We start from the raw sequence: 21007 nt of genomic DNA on the forward strand, positions 1-21007 counted from the left end.
TAAACTTTCTGTGGAGCACATGAAACCCTCCTGACGTTTAAGTCACTACAGTCTTGCCACCATTATTCTTTTAATTATTTCTTCCCCTTCTGCTCCTTCCCCTGCTGTTTTGGTTAAGAAGCAGAGGCCTGTTCTGTATTATGGAAAATTCTCAGTAATTCTGTTCACTCAGTTTTCAGGAAACTGAGAGGCCCTCCCTGCCTATTCTGTATTCTAGTGAGCTCTCTCTTTCAGAGCTGCCTGTCAGCAAACTAAGTGTGCAGCCCCCTGCACAGGCGACGGGAAAAGGGAATCTGGAGAAAAGATCTCAGGAGCAGACGCTGAAAGCTGACCTCTCTTAGGGAGACAAGCACCTAGAGTTTAGAAGATGTGCCCATAGCTGAAATGCTTCCAGTGTTTTGGTCACACAGCCAGGCCCCAAATGAGGCTCCACTGGCTGCATCTTCAACAAAAGGGAATAATGTAGAATAGAAATGGACCTTCTGTTCCACTCCCTGTCTTCAAACACAAGCAAATCAGATTCATTAGGGAGATGTGGGTACCTCATCCATAAAGACCTGGAAGGATATTCCCAAACCTTCCTTGATCTCCTTCGGTAATTTATTCACACTCTAAAGCTGTCGAGCAGCATTTTTAAATGTTAACCCAGTTGGTCATTGGGGCAGTTTGTTCCCCTGGGGATAATTGGAAATATATATGTGCATTTTTGCTTGCCACAATGACTGCAAAATTACCTTTTAACTACTGGGCAGAGAAGAGGAAAGCTAAGCATCTGTAACTCTTGGGACAGTCCCAACAATGAAGAACTGTCCCTCCCCAAACGCCAAGAGATGTCCTTATCAAAACCACAGAAATCTATCCTTTGCAGTTGGCTAGTCTCACTGAGCTCACAATAAGACAGATGTTCCATACTCCCATTCTCCCGAAAACCCTTCTCAGCACTCAAGCCTTTATCAATCAGGCCACTTCTCAGGACGTTCTCTTCCTGCTCAATTCATTCCCAAACCTTGACAGAGCAACACGTAACCTCCAAGATGGCTAAGGTGTGGGGGACCAGTGGTTGCCAAAGATGTTACAAGAACAGCTTTCGTGCATGTGAGTTCCATGAACAACTTCCTCCGTATTCACTCTGAGCAGGGAATAATGGGCTTTGTTTTCATTTTTTTTCTTGCCTTCTAGCAGGGACCGCCCGTCCACAACTCTTCCCTTCCCCCACAGCTAGCCAGTCACACCCGAAAATTTCTCCAAACCACAAAGCTGATCTGTGACTGAGAAGATTCAAGAACCTAAAAAAGACAAGATCGGGAAACCTAGCTTTTCCCCTACCAGGTTCAAAGCACTTTTTACATGTTATTCCCCCCAAACTCAGAAGTTGTGCCCAGATTCTGCACATTGGGAATATGATTTCATGTATGGAAGATGATATGGCAAAATTCTTCTGAAACATAATTTGGAGACCTCGTAAAAGTCACGTACGTTAGGTTCCCACCCCCATCGAAAAATTAATATCTACGGTAACAAAAGATCAGGAAAGACACTAAACCAGAACAAACGCTCCCAGGTGACCTCATGGAGTAGCTTCTTGTGACATCCGAAACCAGACTGTGATGGAGGAAACCTGAGCGTAATGTCCTTGGACAGAACCCGCCCAGGAAAAGAGAAATGGCCCCAAGTGAGGAGGCCATCAGAAACGACTGCTGCCTCTAGGCACAAACCTACTAAGTGAGGGACACGCTGTCAGCACAGCTCATCAGAACCCCCTTAGCAGCTCTGAAGCTCTCTGATACCCAGAACTATCTATCCCTAGAGCATCTGGTTGTTCAGCCCAGGGTGAGGCCCAAGCACCGGCCATGTTTTTAAAGCCTGCCAGATGGTTTTAACATGCAGTGGGGTTGAAGACCACTGGTGTTGGTGATTTCCAGTTATGAGGATCAGAGAAGGCTCTGTGGAGGAGGTGGCTTCTGAGGGGACTCTGGAGGGGATTTTAATGCACAGACAAGTGAGGGGATTTCAGGCAGACAAGCATGGAAACGGGAACAGTGGGAAGAAATTCTGGGGGCACCGATTATGTGATTCTTTGAGAGTTGAACATATGATGTGTGATAAGGAGCAGAGAGGAGGAAGGCAATAAATGTAGAAAAGCAAGTTGGAGCCAGGTTGTAGAAGGCTGTGAATGGCCAGCAAGAGCCACCCCCAGGTAACTGTGAGTGGGTAGGCGGGCAGGCGGTGAGGGCCCTGGTTGGCCACCCTGTAAAAGAGCATATCACGAGCCACAGAAACCTATCTGTGCTCCTTCTGCAGGAAACAGGCCTGGCACAATGCTTTACAAAGTAGGTTCTGGAAACCAATGCTCCACTGATAACAGATACACTATCAAAAACAGGCGGGTAGGTGAGAAGCTAGCTTTTTTTGATTGGGGGAGGGGGTGTTGAATATCAAATGATTTGGGGAGACAATGGATTAAAAAAAAATAAAACGTTATCTTTTTTGCAGGATTTCTCACTACTTTTGAAACCCCAGCGGAGACTGTAAGATCCAAGAAGGGGAATGAAGGACACATCTCCCAAACGTGTGACTGAGACATCCTTTCCTGGAGGCACATCTCAAGGGACTCATGTTCCCTAGGCCTAGGACATGCTGACAAAACACGGCCTCACTTGAGCGCTCCTAAGAGGTTGTGTTTGACCACCCAGAAACTTAAACATATGTCTCTGTGGTTTGCCAGTTGATAAGGTTAAGAAAAAAATAGGCAGCTGAAATGACCAAGAGGGGCCAGGAGTCACAGAGGAAGGTTCTCCTCTCACCGTTTTCTCAAAAAAAACCCAAAAAACCAAGCCCCCCCACCCCACAACCAACAAAAAGCATGTTATTATTTCTTCAAAATCTGACGATAAGCATAATAACTACTTGATGTAGAAAATTTTGAAATTTTAAGAAGTATTCAAGAAAATCTTTAAAAGCAGTATCTCACCTGGTAATTATGGACTTCAGGATTTGTTTTAGAGCTATAGAAAAGAAGGGAAAAATTGTAATGTAACAGGTTGTAAAGCGGCACTGTTAGTGATTTTTTAACGATCATAAATCTTAAACACCACCTACACTGTTAGGAACTTTCACGAACACCGCTTCTTTTTGGTTATTAGCTGTTTACATGAACATATAACCAAGGAAACCAAACGCCAACTTCCACTCGTCACTTTCGAGCTCACAAACTGAAACACAAAGGTAATATTCCAGAATCCTGCTTGCCACGCTTTGGTGACAAAAAGGAGGTCCTTTCGGTTGGGACACACCAAGTACTTTTAGCTCCCATTCCAGGTCTGCGCTGGCACTGCTGGGTGGCACCAAACGGCTTCAGTGACGCCCAGAGCCTTTTCCAACTGAAGGGAGAGCTGAACATCTACCGGCCGTTTCTGAACATCTACCGCTATGGGTCCCACTGCTACGAACAATGCCACGATCCGGCCACCACCGTGGAACGCTCATTCCATATAAGGCTCTGTACTGGGAGCTCCACATCTGTTACTATTTAATCCGCACCACAAGGCTACGAGGTCAATAACTGGTACCACCTCATTTTACAGATAAAGGAAAGGTTGCCTAACAGAGAAGTTGGGAAACCTGCTCAGGGTCAGTCAGCTACGCAGTCAGTGGCAGAGCTGGGACTGGAATGGGTATCTGCTCCATCTCAGAGCCCACCTTCTTTCCACAGAGTCCAGCTGGCTCCCTGACGGTCCGAGCAAAGGTACCACGCTCCTCATGCACGATCCTGTTTTGGTGGACTCACAAGTAAAACTACTCTGGTTCAAAAACTATACGTACTCACATATATGGGCGGAGAATCCCAGGCTGGCTTTGCACTTAAAACACATGTGTTTCCTACGTAAGGCTGGCATCCGCCAGGAGAAACACAAACAAACACGGCACCATCGTTGGGCTACGTGGCTAGGGTGGTGTGCTCGAAATCAAGGCTTATTGCTTCAACAATGAGAGAAACATTTTACTGTTATGAGTCTTGCTTGGGGTCTAAATGGCTCTGTCTTCCAGAAAGGCCACTGCACCGAGCCAGGCTCTGGGCCAGATTCACCTCCAGCTGGATTTTATCTGGAAGGTTAAGTGTTCTGCAAGGTGCAATTTTTCTGGTATCACCTCTGCAGCCCAGAGCGCAATTTCATCCCTGGCTCCCACAGCAATCCTACTCACCCCGGGATCCCACAGGCTGCGAAGAGCAATTGAACAGCTGCGAACAGTGGTTATTAGCTCATTTGTTCCTAAAGGGTATATTTACTGGGTTTTTTTTGTTCCTGGTGGACACTTTTTTTTAAGTTTGTTTTGGTTCCCAATATATATAATCTCCACTAGATGCTCAATATATATATAATCTCCACTAGATGCTAAAGGGAAAATATAATTTTATTATGGAAAAACAAACAAAACAATCGCTTCCTTAGCAAAGGAAAGAAATGTTGTAACTCACAGGCCCCTGAGAATTAAAAGCAAGATACACTGACAGGTGGAGAAAGGTGCAAATGCTTTTAGCATACTACCCGCAGCGGGGATCCTAGAGAAGGGCGAGCCCACAGGCCTACAATGAACCCATGTGGGAGCCCCTCCCTCGGGGGGCCAGGGTATGCTCCATGGCAGTTCAACAGGACTCTGCAGCCCTTCTTCAGGTGCTGAGAACTGAACCCAGACACAAGAGTCGGCCGCCTGCCTTCTCACAGAATGGCACTGCAGGCGGAGCCTGGAACCAGAGACACAGGGCTGAGCTCCAGCTGTGTGATACAAGGGGCTGGTTATGTTCCCTAGCGCGCTTCGGGGCCCTTGCGGGTGGCTTGTGGCTGCCTGGGGGACAGGGGTCAGATGTCAGAGGAACAGGCAGGCACCAGCCCTTTCCTCCCTGCCTGGCTCCACCCAGGGCAGCTCCACTTTGTCTGTTCTCTATATTGGACTTCCAGGTCAGGTTTCTTCCGGGGGGCGAAAATCAGAGACTAAAAAAGCTAGGGCAAACACTGATCTAGCCCAAACTCCTTGTTTTCAGTGAGAAAAAGGAAGCCCAGCAGGAAGACCTAAGGCCCCAGCGCTGGGTTAGAGCAAGGCTGGGACGAGGCGGGAGGCCTTCTGGTCCCTTGGCCTGCACCCTCATCACCAACCAAGACCTCCGGCTTATCTGCTCCTCCACATGCCGGGCTCTGCCCGAGTACAGGTGCAGGGCACATGGCACAGTCAACTTGTGTTCATCTCTAAGACCTCCCCAGCAGTCTGAGACCCGTGTGCCTGGGAAGACCAAGGGGCTGACTAAACTGGGCTGCCAGTGCCTGGAGCTTGGACACCAGGGTGGAAGGAATGACAGCCTGTAATTCTCCAGCATGAGAGAGCAGCTGTCCACCTAGGACAAAACTCACATAAGCAGTTGTTTCAGAGAGAGAAAAAGAGGCAAATGCAAGATGGGATGGTGGTTCCCACACACTAGAATCACCTGGGACTTAAAAAAAAAAAAAAAAAAAAAAAAAAGCAAAAAACCCTAGGTGCGTGAGTCCCCTGCCCAGAGACTGATTCAATGAGCCTGGGGTATGGCTGGGCTGAGGGGGACGTTTCAAGGCTCACCAGGAGATTCCATGTACAGGAAAGATCAAGAACACCTGTGCTGGGGGAGGGGCTGGCAAATCACACCCATGGGCCAAATGTAGCCCACCTGCATTTATGAGTAAAGTTTTACTGGAACGCAGCAGCCTTGTCCTTTCATTTACGGACCGTCTATGGCTGCTTTTGTGCGCCAACCACAGAGCTGAGCAGTCATGAAAGAGACAGCATCGCCTACAAAGTCCAAAGTATTTACTACCTGGCACTTCACAGGAAAAGTTTGTTCACATCTGTGCTGGAGTTTCAGTCTTGTGACATGTTCTTTTTTCTGCACGAAATTCAATAAACGTGTTTCGTAAAGGTTTTCTACACTGTATGACTGTAAAATCTGCACATCACTGAGCGAATGCAGCATTTGCTCTCACGGAGCTTTTGCTCAAGAGCATGGCCTTTCTTTCCCATCACTGCCTGCAATGCCATCAGCACAGTGCGCTGCACACATTCCTCTCACCTTCATCACCCACTGTTGTAATAAACAAAGCACAAAGCTACACAAACAGAGCAGCTGTGTTTTAAAAAAGAAAAAAAAAAACGGTCTTGGAACATTCCATTGTGCACTTATTGAGAACCAGGAGGATGGTATAGTCAGGCAGCAGAAAAAGCAGGGGAAAATCATCAGGTGACTCACTCTGTGGTTTAATTGTATTAAAGAAAAAGTCAACATTGCAAATAAAGACGATAATTAGAAGAGCTGTACCCCAGAGTCTGGGGGCACTTACCAGAACTGAGCTGCTATCACTGGGTTGCTTGCTTTAAAGGAAAAACAGAAAGGTATGCCATCTTAGAGAGCTGTATCACTTTTGTTTAACCACGTGATGACAATGACTAGGGTGGAGATTTCTGTGGTTGCAGCGGGGTCCCAACCCCAGGAGGCAGAATTTCCACATTAGCTCCTTCTTTCTGGAGGAAAAGTCTCTTTTCCACTGTGCCAAGCCCTCCAATTCACTCAGCGAATGCCGAGCATGTTCCCAGGGCCAGGTGCTCTCAGATACAGAAATGAGAGGCAATTCTGGCTCTCAAGGGGTTCACAGTCTTGACACAGAGACAGAGAGGTGTGTGAAATCAAAGATCGCAGAAGGGGATGATAGAGGCTGAAATATAAGCCTGACAGTACTGGGAAGCTCAGGGCAGACTTTTGTAGCTGGGGCAGGATGTGAATCTGTGGAAGGGACCATGGACAGAGCTAAAGCTTGTTTATCTAGACTCCCACTTCATTTAGGTGGCTCAGATGGTTGAGCATCTGACTTCCGCTCAGGTCATGATCTTGCGGTTCGTGGGTTTGAGCCCAGCGTTGGGCTCTGTGCTGACAGCTCAGAGCCTGCAGCCTGCTTCAGATTCTGTGTCTCCCTCTCTCTCTGCCCCTCCCTCCCTCACACGCTCTCTCTCTCTCTCTCTCAAAAATAAACATTTAAAGGGGCGCCTGGGTGGCGCAGTCGGTTAAGCGTCCGACTTCAGCCAGGTCACGATCTCGCGGTCCGTGAGTTCGAGCCCCGCGTCAGGCTCTGGGCTGATGGCTCAGAGCCTGGAGCCTGTTTCTGATTCTGTGTCTCCCTCTCTCTCTGCCCCTCCCCTGTTCATGCTCTGTCTCTCTCTGTCCCAAAAATAAATAAACGTTGAAAAAAAAAAATTAAAAAAAAAATAAACATACATTTAAAAAAATTTAAAAAGATGTAGCACAGAAAATCATTAAAAGCTTCACAGATATGCCAGAACTCTGGCTGGGAAAAAATGCCAGTAACACAAAAGAAAAAAAGAGGATGGAGACAGGGAAAGAAAGTAGAGGAGAATCAGGGAACCTGTGGTCTAGAAGAGGTCCAAAGCCACCCATGGGTCAAGACACAGGACACACCCTCCCCTCTGCAGTGGCCACACCAAGGGGCCTTTCCCTTTGTGCCTGCACAGGCCTCCAGAGACTGGGAGCCCAGTACAGTCTTGAGATGGCTCTATCTTTGACAGCACTCTTAGGAACTTCTTCCTTACTTGGAGTGTTTCTGGATAACACTGATCCCATGGACCGCAGGCAGCAAGTAGAAGGCTTGACAGGGAAGCAAGTCCTTCCCTCTCTCCCCCACTGCATCACTTGTTGCTCCCAGTTCCTGCAGTCAATCACCTTCATCCACCATCACCCTTCTCTGGGCACACCCCCAATCCTCTCACCCTCTGGTCTTTCTTGAAGGTGAGGCCGTATTTCCTGGGCACTGGCCATTTTTTTCTCCATTAAAGCAGCCAAGAATGACTTTAGAGAGCTTCTGGCTGCTGTGCTATTAAACCATTGGTTCAAAAACGGGGGTACCTGGGTGGCTCGGTTGGTTTAGTTTCCAACTTTGGCTCAAGTCATGATCTCACTGTTTGTATGTTCGAAACCCGGTGTCAGGCTCTGTGCTGACAGCTCGGAGCCTGGATGGAGCCTGTTTCAGATTCTGTGTCTCCCTCTCTCTCTCTGCCCCTCCCCAGCTTGTGCTCTGTCTCTTTCTCTCACTCTCTCAAAAATAAACAAACATTACAAGTTTGGTTTAGGGGGACGCCTGGGTGGCTCAGTTGGTTGAGCGTCCAACTTCAGCTCAGGTTATGATCTCTCAATCTGAGAGTTCGAGCCCTGCACCGAGCTCTGTGCTGACAGCTCAGAGTCTGGAGCCTGCTTTGGATTCTGTGTCTCCCTCTCTTTCTGCCCCACCCCCCACTTGTGCTCTTTCTCTGTCTCTCAAAAATAAACGTTAAAAAAATTTTTTTTTAATTTGGTTTAGGGAATAGCTACTACACTTAAAAAAAGAAGAGTCAGGCACTTAACCAAATGAGCCACCCAGGTGCCCCACAAGGTTAAAGATTCTAGAAGGGAGTGAAGTATAGGTACAGTTCTGACAAAGGCCCACTAAGTCCTGAGTGATACAAGAAAAACCTATGAGTAAGTGATATGTAGGAGGGGGCCCCAGGGGTTGAGAGTTCAGAGGCCATGCCATGAAAAAGCCCACAATTCAGTGCTAAACTAGGTGTCCCGAAGGGAGAAACAATCAAGTGTAGGCAGAGAAGAGCTAGGAGGTAGGATGTGGAGGCCAAGTTTAAACAAGCCCAGCTTGGGGCGCCTGGGTGGTGCAGTCGGTTAAGCATCCGACTTCAGCCAGGTCACGATCTCGCGGTCCGTGAGTTCGAGCCCCGAGTCAGGCTCTGGGCTGATGGCTTGGAGCCTGGAGCCTGTTTCGGATTCTGTGTCTCCCTCTCTCTCTGCCCCTCCCCCCGTTCATGCTCTGTCTCCCTCTGTTCCAAAAATAAATAAACGTTGAAAAAAAAAATTTTTTTTTTTTTTAAACAAGCCCAGCTTGCTCATTTGCCAACTGGTCCTGTATTGGGTACCAGCCTTCAGAAAGGCATGAAGCCATAGTAGTAAATGACAGACTAAGGCTCAGGGAGTTCTGAAAAGGGGGGAGGGGAAGGCATCCTAAGTCCAGGCTAAATTCAAGGGCAGGACGTGCATGGACTAACTGCAGGTACGGAGTCCAGGACTTAAAATTTCTGGATCTGCTCTTAGTGGCCAGAATTCTAGTTAGCATGAGACTGGTGTCCCATTTGAAACTGTAAGATAGAGGAGAGAAGGACTGTTTCACCCTCTAAGACACAGCATCATTCATCTGGGCAAAAAAACACGGTAACCTATGATATTCCTGAGGTCCCAGGAACAACGGAAGTGAAGAGGCACAAGAAAAGAAGGATGAAAAAGAGGGAGAAGATGAACAGGTCCAATGGTCAAAACTAAAGACAGTGGACGGCAAAGGTGGCCTGGTTCCCATTAAGAGAATCCCTCCCACTGGGGTTTTGTCAAAAGCTTCAGAATGACAAGAGTAGAAGAGTAGAATGTTCCTTTAAGAACTGCTTTACCAAGCTAAGTTCCTTGGGGCTTAACCAACTACATCATAACATAAAATGCCAAGCAGAATGAAAAGCACACCACCTTTGAACGTCGAATGTCTCCGGGATGGATAGCGTTTACTAGGCTTCCGCTCAAAGGTGCTGGTTCTCCGTAACCTGGCCCCATGTGTGGCTTGATACTCTGTCCGCCCACTGGAAAGTAAATATTTTATTGCATGTTACCAGTGTCAGAATATCAGCACATTATACATATTTGGAAGCACACTTCTGTTTCAAAAGCTCCAATGTAAATTTCAACTTACCGTGAACTCGTTTGGTAAACACACACACTAAATTTAGCCTTCCATTTAGCAATAAAATCACCTCTGCCAAATCCAAGCTGTATGACAGGGGCAGATATTTCCACCAAGAGACAAAGTCCGCAATGTAGGTACCAGTCACTTGGCTGCACAAACCAGGCAGGTCCAAGTACTTGCCACATCTGACTGAGAGCACAATGATTCACAAATCAAATAACCTTTCATAACACACATTACGTAGACATTTAAGTCTTTTAAAATGCTGTTATCGGTGACCACTTAACTAAACCCTGGCTTTCCTTACTATGCCAGGGGAATCATTACTTCTTTCACCAAGGCTTTCTGGGTTTCAAGCAACGTAGCTTCCGGGAAGTATGCTGTTTTTATCTGATTGATCACTGCTTCGTTCCGGCCCTACTCTCGGTTGATGATTTATCACACGGAAGGGGACACTTGCCACTGCTCTAAGTGCCTCCAAGGGGCAACCTTGTCTCCAAACTCCCCTTCCTTCTTCTGGAGGGTGCCTGGTCTGGACCAAATCCTGGGGGAGTTTCCTCCAAGGATGGAAAAGTCTGCCTTGGCAACCACCCCAACAGCCATTTCCTTGCACGGTAGATAAATCTGAAAAGAGCACATCTTTTGGCATATGAAAGGGCATTCAAGGACATGCCATGTGTGGGCAGAGGTTATGAAACCATGTGAAATTTTAGAGCTTATAACAGTGATTCTCAGATCTGTAAACAGGCCTCAGAAATCAACCCTGGGAGGGCACTTAAAATGCACATTCCCAGGCCTTATTCATGAATGCACATGGGTGCACCCATTGATTCTGATTACAAGGGTCTCAGATGAGGTCATAAATCCCCGTTTTTAATAAAACCCCAAGGAGGTTTCACGTATCTTGAAAGACATGGCCTTACAATTGTTAAGTAAAAATATGTGAACAATTAAATTCTCCATGTTTTCAAGGTCTCTTCAGATTCCAATATCTACCGAGCCTATCCGGGATCCCCTGCACACACATGGGGGGACATCTGCTCTCATTCTTAATCATCGACACATTTCTTGATGCCGGCACACGAAAGGCAAGAGAGGAGGGGTTGGAACAGAAGCCCCAGACCGTCTGGGGTTGACTCGCAGCTCTGCCACTTACTGTGACGCTGGGCAGACTGTGTAACCCCTCAGCCCTGGCTTCCTCATCTGTACGGTGGAGATAGTCAGAGGACCTAGCTCATTAAGTCTGCAGGGAGGATTATACATGGGTTCATGAAAAGCTCTAGCACAGCTTGTGTTCTACGTCTGCCCCACCCACTACGGCAGCCACCCACCTCACGTGCACTGAGCACTTGATGTGTGGTGAGTGAGACAGAGGAACCACATTTTAAAATTTACTTAATATTAATTAATCTCAATGGCCACACTATCTACTGTTTGAGATGGCAAAGGTCCAGCTACATGTCAGCTATTAACAATTTTGTTATTAGCCCCATTTTATCAATGAGGGCACGGAGGCTAAAACAGCTCCGGGGACTCAACCAAAGGTCAGATCTTACGAAAGAAGCAGGAACAGGACACCCGACTCAAGCCTCCGGACACACAGATCCATTCACAAAAAGCATCACTGCTGCCCTCCTTCAAAACATGGCATCCACGTTGTAAAAACCAGTGCCCACCTGAATCTGAAGCGAGACCCCAGCCGGATGAAGTCTGATCTGTTCGATTTGCTATTTCCCGGCGTCCGCAGGCGGAAGAAGGCGTGATGCTCGACCGCACATTTCCAGAGGTGCTTACAGGTCCTGGCACTGTCCAGCCGGAAGACAAACGTGTGCTCTTGCTCCCGTCCCTTTGAGGTGAAGCACAAGGTTCGCGTCTCAGTGGGGGCCAGGAACATCAGTGAAGGATTATTTGCAGCAAGGAGGACAGCCAGGAGCGAGGCTTACCTGATCATCATCCTCCACTACCACCAATGTCAATTTGCTCTTTTTAAAATCCATCTTGGTAATTTTTGGCCTGGTCAGAGAGAAAACATTTTAAAAGTACAATCCGCAGGAAAACTATCTACACAAACAGCAGTTTTCCTTTCTACTTTTTAAGCTTAGATTTGCTACAGAAATCATTCATTCATTCAAGCGTGATTATCCAGAAGTCAGTGCTACCGCCAAACACCCGCAAGTATGGGAGCATGGTGTGTTTTTAAAGCAAATCTCGGGGATGCAAATATCCCTCAATAATCATCCATCACATAGAATTCCACCACAAAATAGGAAAAGACATTTTTAATATTAGACAAAACTAAATTACCAAAAGAATAAGCCTATTTTGTTAGCTCCTTCAAAGATTAATATGCCTGTCGGGGTCAGTCCAAGAGAATATTCACAGCCATCTCTTCCCTACAAATAAACGAAGTGACAATCGGTAGAGGGTTCTAACAGGTCGTCACAGAGCAGAATGCAAAACAGTTTCCTCACCACGTTACTTTGTTTGCACATAGTTTACGCATGGCTCAGTCACAGCGAAACCCAAGAAACCCCGTTACTTAAACGCACACGGTTCTTACCCTGACAACGTGCATGTCTACCCCATACATTTCCAGCCACTTCGCTTTATTCAGATAGGACAGTTCCGCCTGGGCAGGGCTCTTTCCCCTTAGAAAAACCAATGGAGATACATGTAAACTGCAGCTCGTACACCCACAGAATTCTGAAGGGCACAGCCACATTCAGGGATCCTCTGTAGCAATTAAAAGAATGAGGGACACCAATTTATGTGAACAGGAAAAGACCTCCATGGACAGACTGTTCACTGAATAGAAAGAGGACAGCAGTGCTTACAACGTGGACACTTACAGAAACCATTTTTGTGCATGGACGCGGGTATGTGCTGTATATGCAAAGCAGGAAAGCTGGAAAGACGCACCACTGACTGCCAACAACGATGGCCCACAGCGAGGACAGTGGGTGTGTGTGCACAGGGTGTGGGCCCTGTGACTCTACACCCACATATTCCTCTACTGTTTGGATGTGGCACAAGACTGGGCTAACATCACTTTCCAGTTTCAAAAAAGTCATTATGTCCCTCAGAAGGGCCAAGAGACAAGAGGAAACCACGCTAAGTTTCTGCGTCCAAGACGGACTTGGATCGGGCAAAGTTTGGGAAGGTGGGCTGGGAGGGAGGAAAGGCAGCACTGGTAATCGAGGCAGAAGAGCCAGCATATAACGGACAAGGCTCGATTTAGCTCTGGTGACCACATGTCCGGAAACAGAACCTCTACAACACATGGTCTCAAATACGAGTGTCCCTGTAAGGGACAACAGGGCATATTTCCAAAGGGTCCACTCTAGAAGATTCAGGCACAGGGAATGTACCAAGGCGGAGCCTCCTCACTCTCTCCAGGAGGCCAGGAGAGCAGTGGTGTCCTTGACAGTAATGAGCAAATCAGGACCAGGCTCTGCCATTCAGAGGGAAACGGGACTAGGCTTTGGTCCTTACTGTACATCTTGGGAAAGACAGACGTCGTGTGGGCCTTTGGAAAACCAGGACTGAGGCACAGGCGAGAAGTGAAGAGTTGGAGCTACAGTTTTACGGTCTTCGACAGAGCGATTCTACCGGCACATCTGAGTCCGAGAGACGCTGACACATCACAAAATAAATATATCAGAACGCTAGACGGTAGCATCAAGGTACCTGCACTCTTTCCATCTCTGGAAGATATCAAATTCCATCGCTTCTGTCTGATTTGGAATGAACCGAAACTCAGACACAAGCTCTGGCGTGTGTTCTGGAAGCTCACACTCCCCCAGCTCCGCTGCGAGTTTCATAAAAGGGAGGAAAACAGGAGACATTGAATGCTTTCAGTTATTGCTGCAACCAGGTCCAAAGGCAGTTGGCACGATTACAGAGCACAGGTACCCCCACATGCAGAACACCCTGCTTTCAGGAGGGCTCAACTCCCACCTGGTGCCCCCACATGTACGTTCAGAACCCCCAAGAATCATCCCAATGCCCTCCCTATCGGGCAAAACACCATTATCTTAGTTATTACCGTCTTTCTCTCCACTATTCCCCCATACCCAAGAAGGCCCAGATTATATTTCCCCCACGAAGTGGTCGAGCCCAGATCTGCAATAAAAGGCAATTGCAGGGAAGGAGGACCTGCCCAGAAACATCTAACAGGGCTCTCGCTACGGGTGGGTCGGAGCAGCACTCCGAGTCTGCAGTGCTAGAGAGGACCAATCAAGAATTCAGTGCATGTAGAATCTAGGGGAAAATATGCCAGGAGGGAGAGGGAAGGAGGGAGGGGGGAGGGAGGGAGGGAAGGAAGGAGGGGGTGGGGGAGGGGGGGACAAGGCTGCAGGAGCAGCTGCGGCAACTCAGCCAGAACAGGGAGGAAGACGAAGACGGCTGTGCAGAGAGGAGCAGCCACGTGAGCAGTCTCCGCAAAAAGGCCCCAAGTGTCCCACACGCTAGTTGCTCTCTGGCCGAGGACCCCACAGAATGAAGGGCCCAGGACATAGGGGGCCCCGCGCCTCCAAGGCACAGATGAGAAAATCCACTCTCCCCACCCGGGACCCCCACCCCTGCAGCTCCAGGGAACAGACCCCAGAACGGAAAGGAACCCTCCAGAGGTTTCTCTAATACCCTGCCACACAAAGCCTGGTCCAGCATCGGCACCATCTGGGAGCCTGCTCGTAACGCAGACGTTGAGGCTCCACTGCAGACCTCCTGAAGCAAACCCTGCCTTCTCACCAGATGCCCAGCTGACTGGCACACAGGCTGCTTTGAAAAGCACGGATCTACAACACTGGTTTTCCAACTTACGTTGGAAATGTAAGGCTCGCTAAAACACACACTGTGGCACCCCACCCTCCAAGATTCTGATCGCACAGGTCTGGAATAAGGCCTGAGAATCTGCATTTCTAACAAGCTCCCAGATGCTGCTGCTATAGCTGACCCAGGAACACACTTTGAGAAACACTGCTTAACACAAGAAATCCTACAACTGATTGGCCAGCGTGTGTTGCTAATAGCAACTCACTAAGTACCCAGCAGCCTTTTCTAATCCCAGAGCCCAGCTTCCAGGAGGGACTCCAAGTAGCTTGCAGAAGCGGATGAAACTTTTCTGTCCATACAGACAAAGCAACTACCCAACTCAGCGGGGTGGTGGGAGGGCTGTAAGAGGCGATGCCTGACACAGGGTGGGGACCTGCTGAGTGCTTCCTCACCTGACCCAAGCCCTCCATTTGCAACTCTCAAGTGGACGGCCCCCTGAAGACCACCAGGGTGGCCTGGGTCAGGGCGTGCAGCTACTTAGTACCTTGGGCAAAGTCACAGATGAAGATTCTGCTCTAGAAATATTCACCCAGAGAAGGTAAAAGGGCTGGGCTCCCAAGGCCGCCACTGACCAATAACCAAGAGCTCACCCTGAAACCAGAGACCTGGCGAGGCTAGAGGGGCAGTCTGGGGAGAGATCTCCTTCACATGAACCACCCTTCTGCTGCACCCGTGGGCCAAAGTGAGGCAACAAATCCCTGGGGTGAGCAGTGTGTCTGGCGAGACCACTGACATCATCAAGCACAGGAAGGAGAAGCCAGACAGTGATAAGGTTTCCCCGAGACCGGGAAAGGGGGCCAGTATCCTCCTCACTGTTCCTGGATTACAACAGGCCCAAGCGATGCCTGTACATAGATTCTGAGATAGCACGCCTGCCTTCCAAGAGGCAGAACGACACTTCTCTGCCTGAGTTCTGGCTGTGGAGGGTGCAGAGAGTGGTGGTCACAGCTCAGACACAGGAGGGCCGGAATCCCCACTCTGCTGTACACTCTCTGTGCGACCTGGCCAAGCCACTTAACCACTCTCCGTCTCTGATGCCCCATCGGCAAAATGAGAGCTGCTGCAAGGACGAAAGAAGATCGTGTCCCGTTCTCCTCACTCTCATTCTTTTTGCCTGGATTCACCTTCAAATCTATCATAAAACTAGTCCCCAAAGGGGCACCGCCTTCACTCGGGGCCGCAACTCTGGAGGGGCACCATTAATTTAAGGACGATCACAGCAAGAACATGTCTTCAAGGCTCAAGCAAGGGAGGAAACACACCCTCCATTTTACTGAAACCTGAGATGCTCCAGTGATCTCGATGTTCTGACGCAAGCTGGCTCCACTGTGATTCAACTAGAAAGTAGGCTGTGGCACTTTCCGATGGGATGTGGGGAGAAGGGGCCACGGAGGGACAATGTAACAAGAACTTCCCCACTTGTTCCCCACTTCAGACTTTTCATTTGTACTTGAGATAATGACTGCATCTTAAATTACACGATGTTGTAGTTCCAACTCAAAGGGGTAATTTCCCCAAGAAAGGCTCACAGAGAGCTGATCTCATTCACATCTGCCTTGGCCCTGGAGCAAGGCAAATGGTTCTACCAGAGCTGGACTTTGTGAGTGTGGTGATGCCTTCATCACACGGTGGGAAGTGGGGCAGGGGATGGGAGTGGGGAAGGATGGTGATATATGTGCCTTATGCTCTAGTCGTTTAGGACCAGTGATCGATGGCCCCAGGTCTGACAGGGATGTGACTTCATCCCATTTAACCACAACCTGATGTCTACTGCTGGGCCACCAAGCCAAAGGGTATAACCTCTTGGAGCCTCAGAAACTCTAGAGCAGATGCTGCTTGGCCAGCTGGTGAGATCTGTACCTGGCCAAAATGGAGAGCAGACTTCCATGTTCCCCAAGCCGTTACAGATCCCTATAGCACTTACCACAAGGACTGTTGAATCAGGAAAATGTAGATGTGAAGCACTTAGCATTGTATTTGGCACAGATATTTAGAGATGACAAGACTGTCACCTCTACCACCTATGGTTTCAGACCTCATGGGCAGGCTCCCCCTTCAACCAAAGTCTTTGAAGGGCCTCTCCAACTCTAATGGATTCATTCTATACTTACTGAGCACCTACTATATGCAAGCCCCCATTAAGAATAAGAATTAAAAAGTGACTAAGGAACAGAAGTGTCTTGCTGTCATTAAAAACCATCTTCATGACAAAATACAAGAACTAAAAATACGAAGTAGAAAATCATATTAAAAATTGTACATGACTGATCAGAATTACATTTTAAAAACTGCATCCAACTCATAGAAACCCTGATTGCGGATGGCAGGATGATGGGCTCATTCCTTCCTTCTACTTGTCTTGACTATTGTGCTGCTCTCCTGATACTCTATAATAAATCTGTGCTGATTTCAGAATTTGAAGACTTAGATCAACTTTCAAAAATTGGGAAATACAAAAGTTGGAAGCAAAATCTTATGGTGCTCAAAATTAATTAGTAATTATGAATGAATACATCATAATTCATTATCCCAGAGAAACTGATGAACACACTGGTAAAATGAATCCACAACATATGCCTATGTGATGTACTGATAACATTCCTTATGTGCAGCTACACGTTAGTGTCTTCTTAATTAATGCTGAAGACTTCAGCAAGTGTTTCTTGTGCATTTTAAACTCAAATCCACCAGTGCATAATATGGAACAGTCAACACTGACAATCATGTAGGCAAACCTCCTACCATCTAACTCCTACCTATAAGCAGATGACTCCTTGTCAATGCTCGTGGCCTGACCTCTCTGACGGAGCCAGATCTGCATGCTCAAGAAGCTACCAGAGGTCCCACTGGCACCTCTCAGCCAAGAGGTCCTACGTAGATGATCTCCTCCACTGCAGCCAATTCTTCTAACCATTTGTGGCTCCTGTCACTCACTCTTGGGAGCTATCTATGACTCTTGCCTGAGTCCTCTCTCAACACCGATGTGTAATGACCAGGTCCTTCTCTTGTACCACTAATGTTGTTCTTTTGGGGTGTGTGTATGTGTGTGTGTGTGTGTGTGTGTGTACCCCCTGCCCTAGAGAGTTTCCTTTTATTACTGTAACACCTTCTTACTGCAGCCCCGGTCCTGGTCCAGTCCTACCTCCCCATCACACCCAGTGGGGCCTTTCTAAATGCACACCTGACCAGGTCTGCCTCCCTCTTGAGAGCCTTCAAAGTCCTACTGCTGACAGCATGGTCATGCTCTTTAAATAGGGTTCAAGGTTGTCCACTTATCCAGGTTCTTGAACTTCCACCCTCCAACACCATTTGACTACCAGTACCCCTCTGCACTTCTCTACCTTTTGTCTTGATTCCTTCATTTGTTTTCATCCACTCCTCCCCCGAAGGGCCTTAGTCTTCCAAGCCTCCTGCAAGTCTTCCTGAGGGAAGTGCACTGTACCCTGGATGTGGTTTTGCCACATCCTCATGGGACCCGAAGCTACTTGGGGACGGAGGCCATACTGTATTTATTTATGCCCCCAAAGTAGGGTACTGTGCCTGGTACACAGGATAATCAATTGCTAAAACGAGAGCATAACATTAAAATGCTAATTACCACTAAAGAATAATGTACCTTGTAGACAGAGAGCAGCTAATTCCACAGCCGTTTCATATGGGCATTTCAGTCTTGAAAAAAAGAGAGGAAATGAATTCCATATATGAACTTTTAATACTCATAAGCATACAAAATATCATTAGAGTCATTTTTCAAAAGGTAGTGCTATTTAGATAATGATTTTTCTCGGTGGTTTCTATTTCTGCTGTCCACATTAAAGAATGCAAACAAGCTGATTTCCACTCCCTATTTCCCAAAGTCAATTCTCACCATAGAGCAAAACGATACAATCTAAGTATAGTTTCTATCAACTCTGTGGGCAATTTTACTGAATTTGGCAAGAATGGGGAAGTTTGGGAAATAGAATGAAAAGCCTTCCCTCTGCCTTAGGATTTTGAAACTTACTTGATAGAGTACATGCGCCTTTTCAAGCTGTCTGAACTCTTTCTTGAAACCAGGTCATAATGTTAAAAATAAACAGACAGACACAATATCTAATACTGCCAGGACAGCTGGATACACTCAAGCGTTCTAATAAGTATAACTGAGGCGTAGCCACAGAGGCGTATTACCACGCCCCCAATCACTGATCTCATTCATACTTGATATTACAAATTCAGTTAGAAAAATAATAATGACATACATTGGTACAGCACTTCATAGTTTTTAAAGCCTTTTCAAATATACTATCAAATTTGGTCAATGCATGGACTTTATGAACTGCTAAGGTAAGTGCTCCCCCAACCCCCATTTCAGAGACGAGGAACTCAGTGACCAAGTGTCTTGCTCAAGGTCACCCAGCTGGGAGCAGGCAGTGCTGGGACCAGAACGCCATTATGCCTGGAAGTACCGTCAATCTGGCCGAAGCGCGTGTAAACTGCAAAGTACTGTATAAATGTAAGACGTCGCCATTAATATTTTTCCAAACTGAAGACAATTACTGGAATTAAGAGGCCTTTAGTACGAGGAGCACAGTATGCAGAGAGAAAGAGAGAAAGATAAAAATACACACACACTCATAATACACACACTGAGATTTGTATTGCATGGCTGAATAAGGCAAATGTATACACTGTACAATCTACTTGTGCTGTCATATAGATTCCACTAAGGTTTTGAAAGCCTACGTGCGATTCAGAGTTTGCAAATTCGGAAATCACTTTTCAAATTTCTTTCAGGTTGTATTCAAAATCAAAATGTGTTCTCATCAACGTCAGGTATAGCTTTTTAGACTCGGCAGAGTCTTCATTTTTCACGTAATAGAAAATAGTCGATACGTATGCTGAGAAATGACACAACTGTGATGGCTATGACCACTGAAATTTTGTTATCTTTAAAATAAATACTGCATGCGAGACCAACCACGTCAATGCCAATGCTGCTTGGGCTCAACAATCACTGTCGCCAGAGGCCTGGTATTGAAAAACCATTTTTAAGAGGGGGAAAAGGAAATGAGATGAGATGTCTAAACCTCCTATCAGAATCAAAACGTAACCTCTTTACGTTGCTTAAATGCAGATGGTGATGAATGAGACTTCTGACTCTCCAAATACTTGTAAGTGTATACATACTAATAACGTATCTTGCTTGCAAATACGACAAAAGCCATTATGAATGGGGCAGTGATGTGATCAGGGAGAAGTATTCCCAAATGCACATCACTTAAGATATTAAATGCTCTTGGAAATGCTTCAAGCCATATAGTAATCATTTAAAATAAGATGATGATGACAGCGATACAAGGATTAGACTCACTTTACAATGCCTGGTGTACTTTTTTTGAATTTTGAAAAGGGAACAAGGGTAAAAGAGTTAAAACAACAACAACAACAACAGTGATTTAGAAATACACTATGATCTATCCCGGGTTAAGAGTTAGAACAAAAACATACTTACTTTCCTGAAAGAATGTCATGCCTGAGTTGTAAAACAAACAGGTACCTGACAAACATACAGAAAAGTCAACAGAGGCGTACTCTTTTCCAACCGCTTCCAATCCCCAACTTCCCATCACAAATCCCGCCCCGCGCACAGCCCAGAATTCTGCATTGTAACAAGGAGTCCGAATCAAATGAGGACGTTGGTGGAAGCATCTCCTCCTGAGTCTTCAGGAAGACATCCCAGAACCTAGCTAGGCAGGTAAGTGCATGTACAGGGTTCGCAAGATACTTGGGGGATGGAACATGAAACACACTCTACAGTCCAATGATGGCCTCGGCAGCACCCTTGGAGCTTGAGAAGAGAGCTCAAACGCAGGCATGCAACGTGTCCAATCATACAGACAGGGAGGAGCCACTGGACTTGGCCCTCAGCCAGTCCCACCAGCAGATTCCGGGAAGAGTGAAGCTGCTGGTATCAGAAAGTTTACAGCTGACCGTAGTTAGCAACTGCTTGAGGCTTTTTTCTGATGCAGGTTAACTGCAGACTCTGTCTTTTTTTTTTTTTTTTAATTTTTTTTAAACGTTTATTTATTTTTGAGACACAGAGAGACAGAGCATGAACAGGGGAGGGGCAGAGAGAGAGGGAGACACAGAATCTGAAACAGGCTCCAGGCTCTGAGCTGTCAGCACAGAGCCCGACGCGGGGCTTGAACTCACGGACCGTGAGATCATGACCTGAGCCGAAATCGGACGCTTAACCGACCAAGCCACCCAGGCGCCCCCAGACTCTGTCTTTTAAAAAAAAAAAAGTGTACATGCACTCATGCGTGCACACACACACGAGCACACACACACACATGCAAAACAAAAATCCTGGAACTGGGCTGCAGCGGGTT

The 21007-nt window shown here is 47.1% G+C and overlaps 1 protein-coding gene across 14 annotated transcripts in view; it reads right to left on the reverse strand.

Moving 5' to 3' along the window:
- EPB41L4B (erythrocyte membrane protein band 4.1 like 4B) overlaps positions 1–21007 on the reverse strand; it is a 130518-nt gene that overhangs the window by 56892 nt on the left and 52619 nt on the right. For all 14 annotated transcript variants that reach the window (XM_045043937.1, XM_045043934.1, XM_045043938.1 and 11 more), the window contains exons 5-14: positions 20128–20172; positions 18250–18302; positions 13488–13608; positions 12361–12448; positions 12105–12193; positions 11744–11813; positions 11477–11646; positions 9587–9696; positions 6363–6393; positions 2972–3005 (exon numbers count right to left, since the gene is read on the reverse strand). In XM_045043937.1, the coding sequence (XP_044899872.1) occupies positions 2972–3005; positions 6363–6393; positions 9587–9696; positions 11477–11646; positions 11744–11813; positions 12105–12193; positions 12361–12448; positions 13488–13608; positions 18250–18302; positions 20128–20172 (811 nt within the window). The remainder of the gene's footprint in view (positions 1–2971; positions 3006–6362; positions 6394–9586; positions 9697–11476; positions 11647–11743; positions 11814–12104; positions 12194–12360; positions 12449–13487; positions 13609–18249; positions 18303–20127; positions 20173–21007) is intronic.

The sequence above is a fragment of the Felis catus genome, chromosome D4 (assembly GCF_018350175.1).
Source record: "Felis catus isolate Fca126 chromosome D4, F.catus_Fca126_mat1.0, whole genome shotgun sequence".
In the NCBI taxonomy this organism is placed as follows: domain Eukaryota; kingdom Metazoa; phylum Chordata; class Mammalia; order Carnivora; family Felidae; genus Felis; species Felis catus.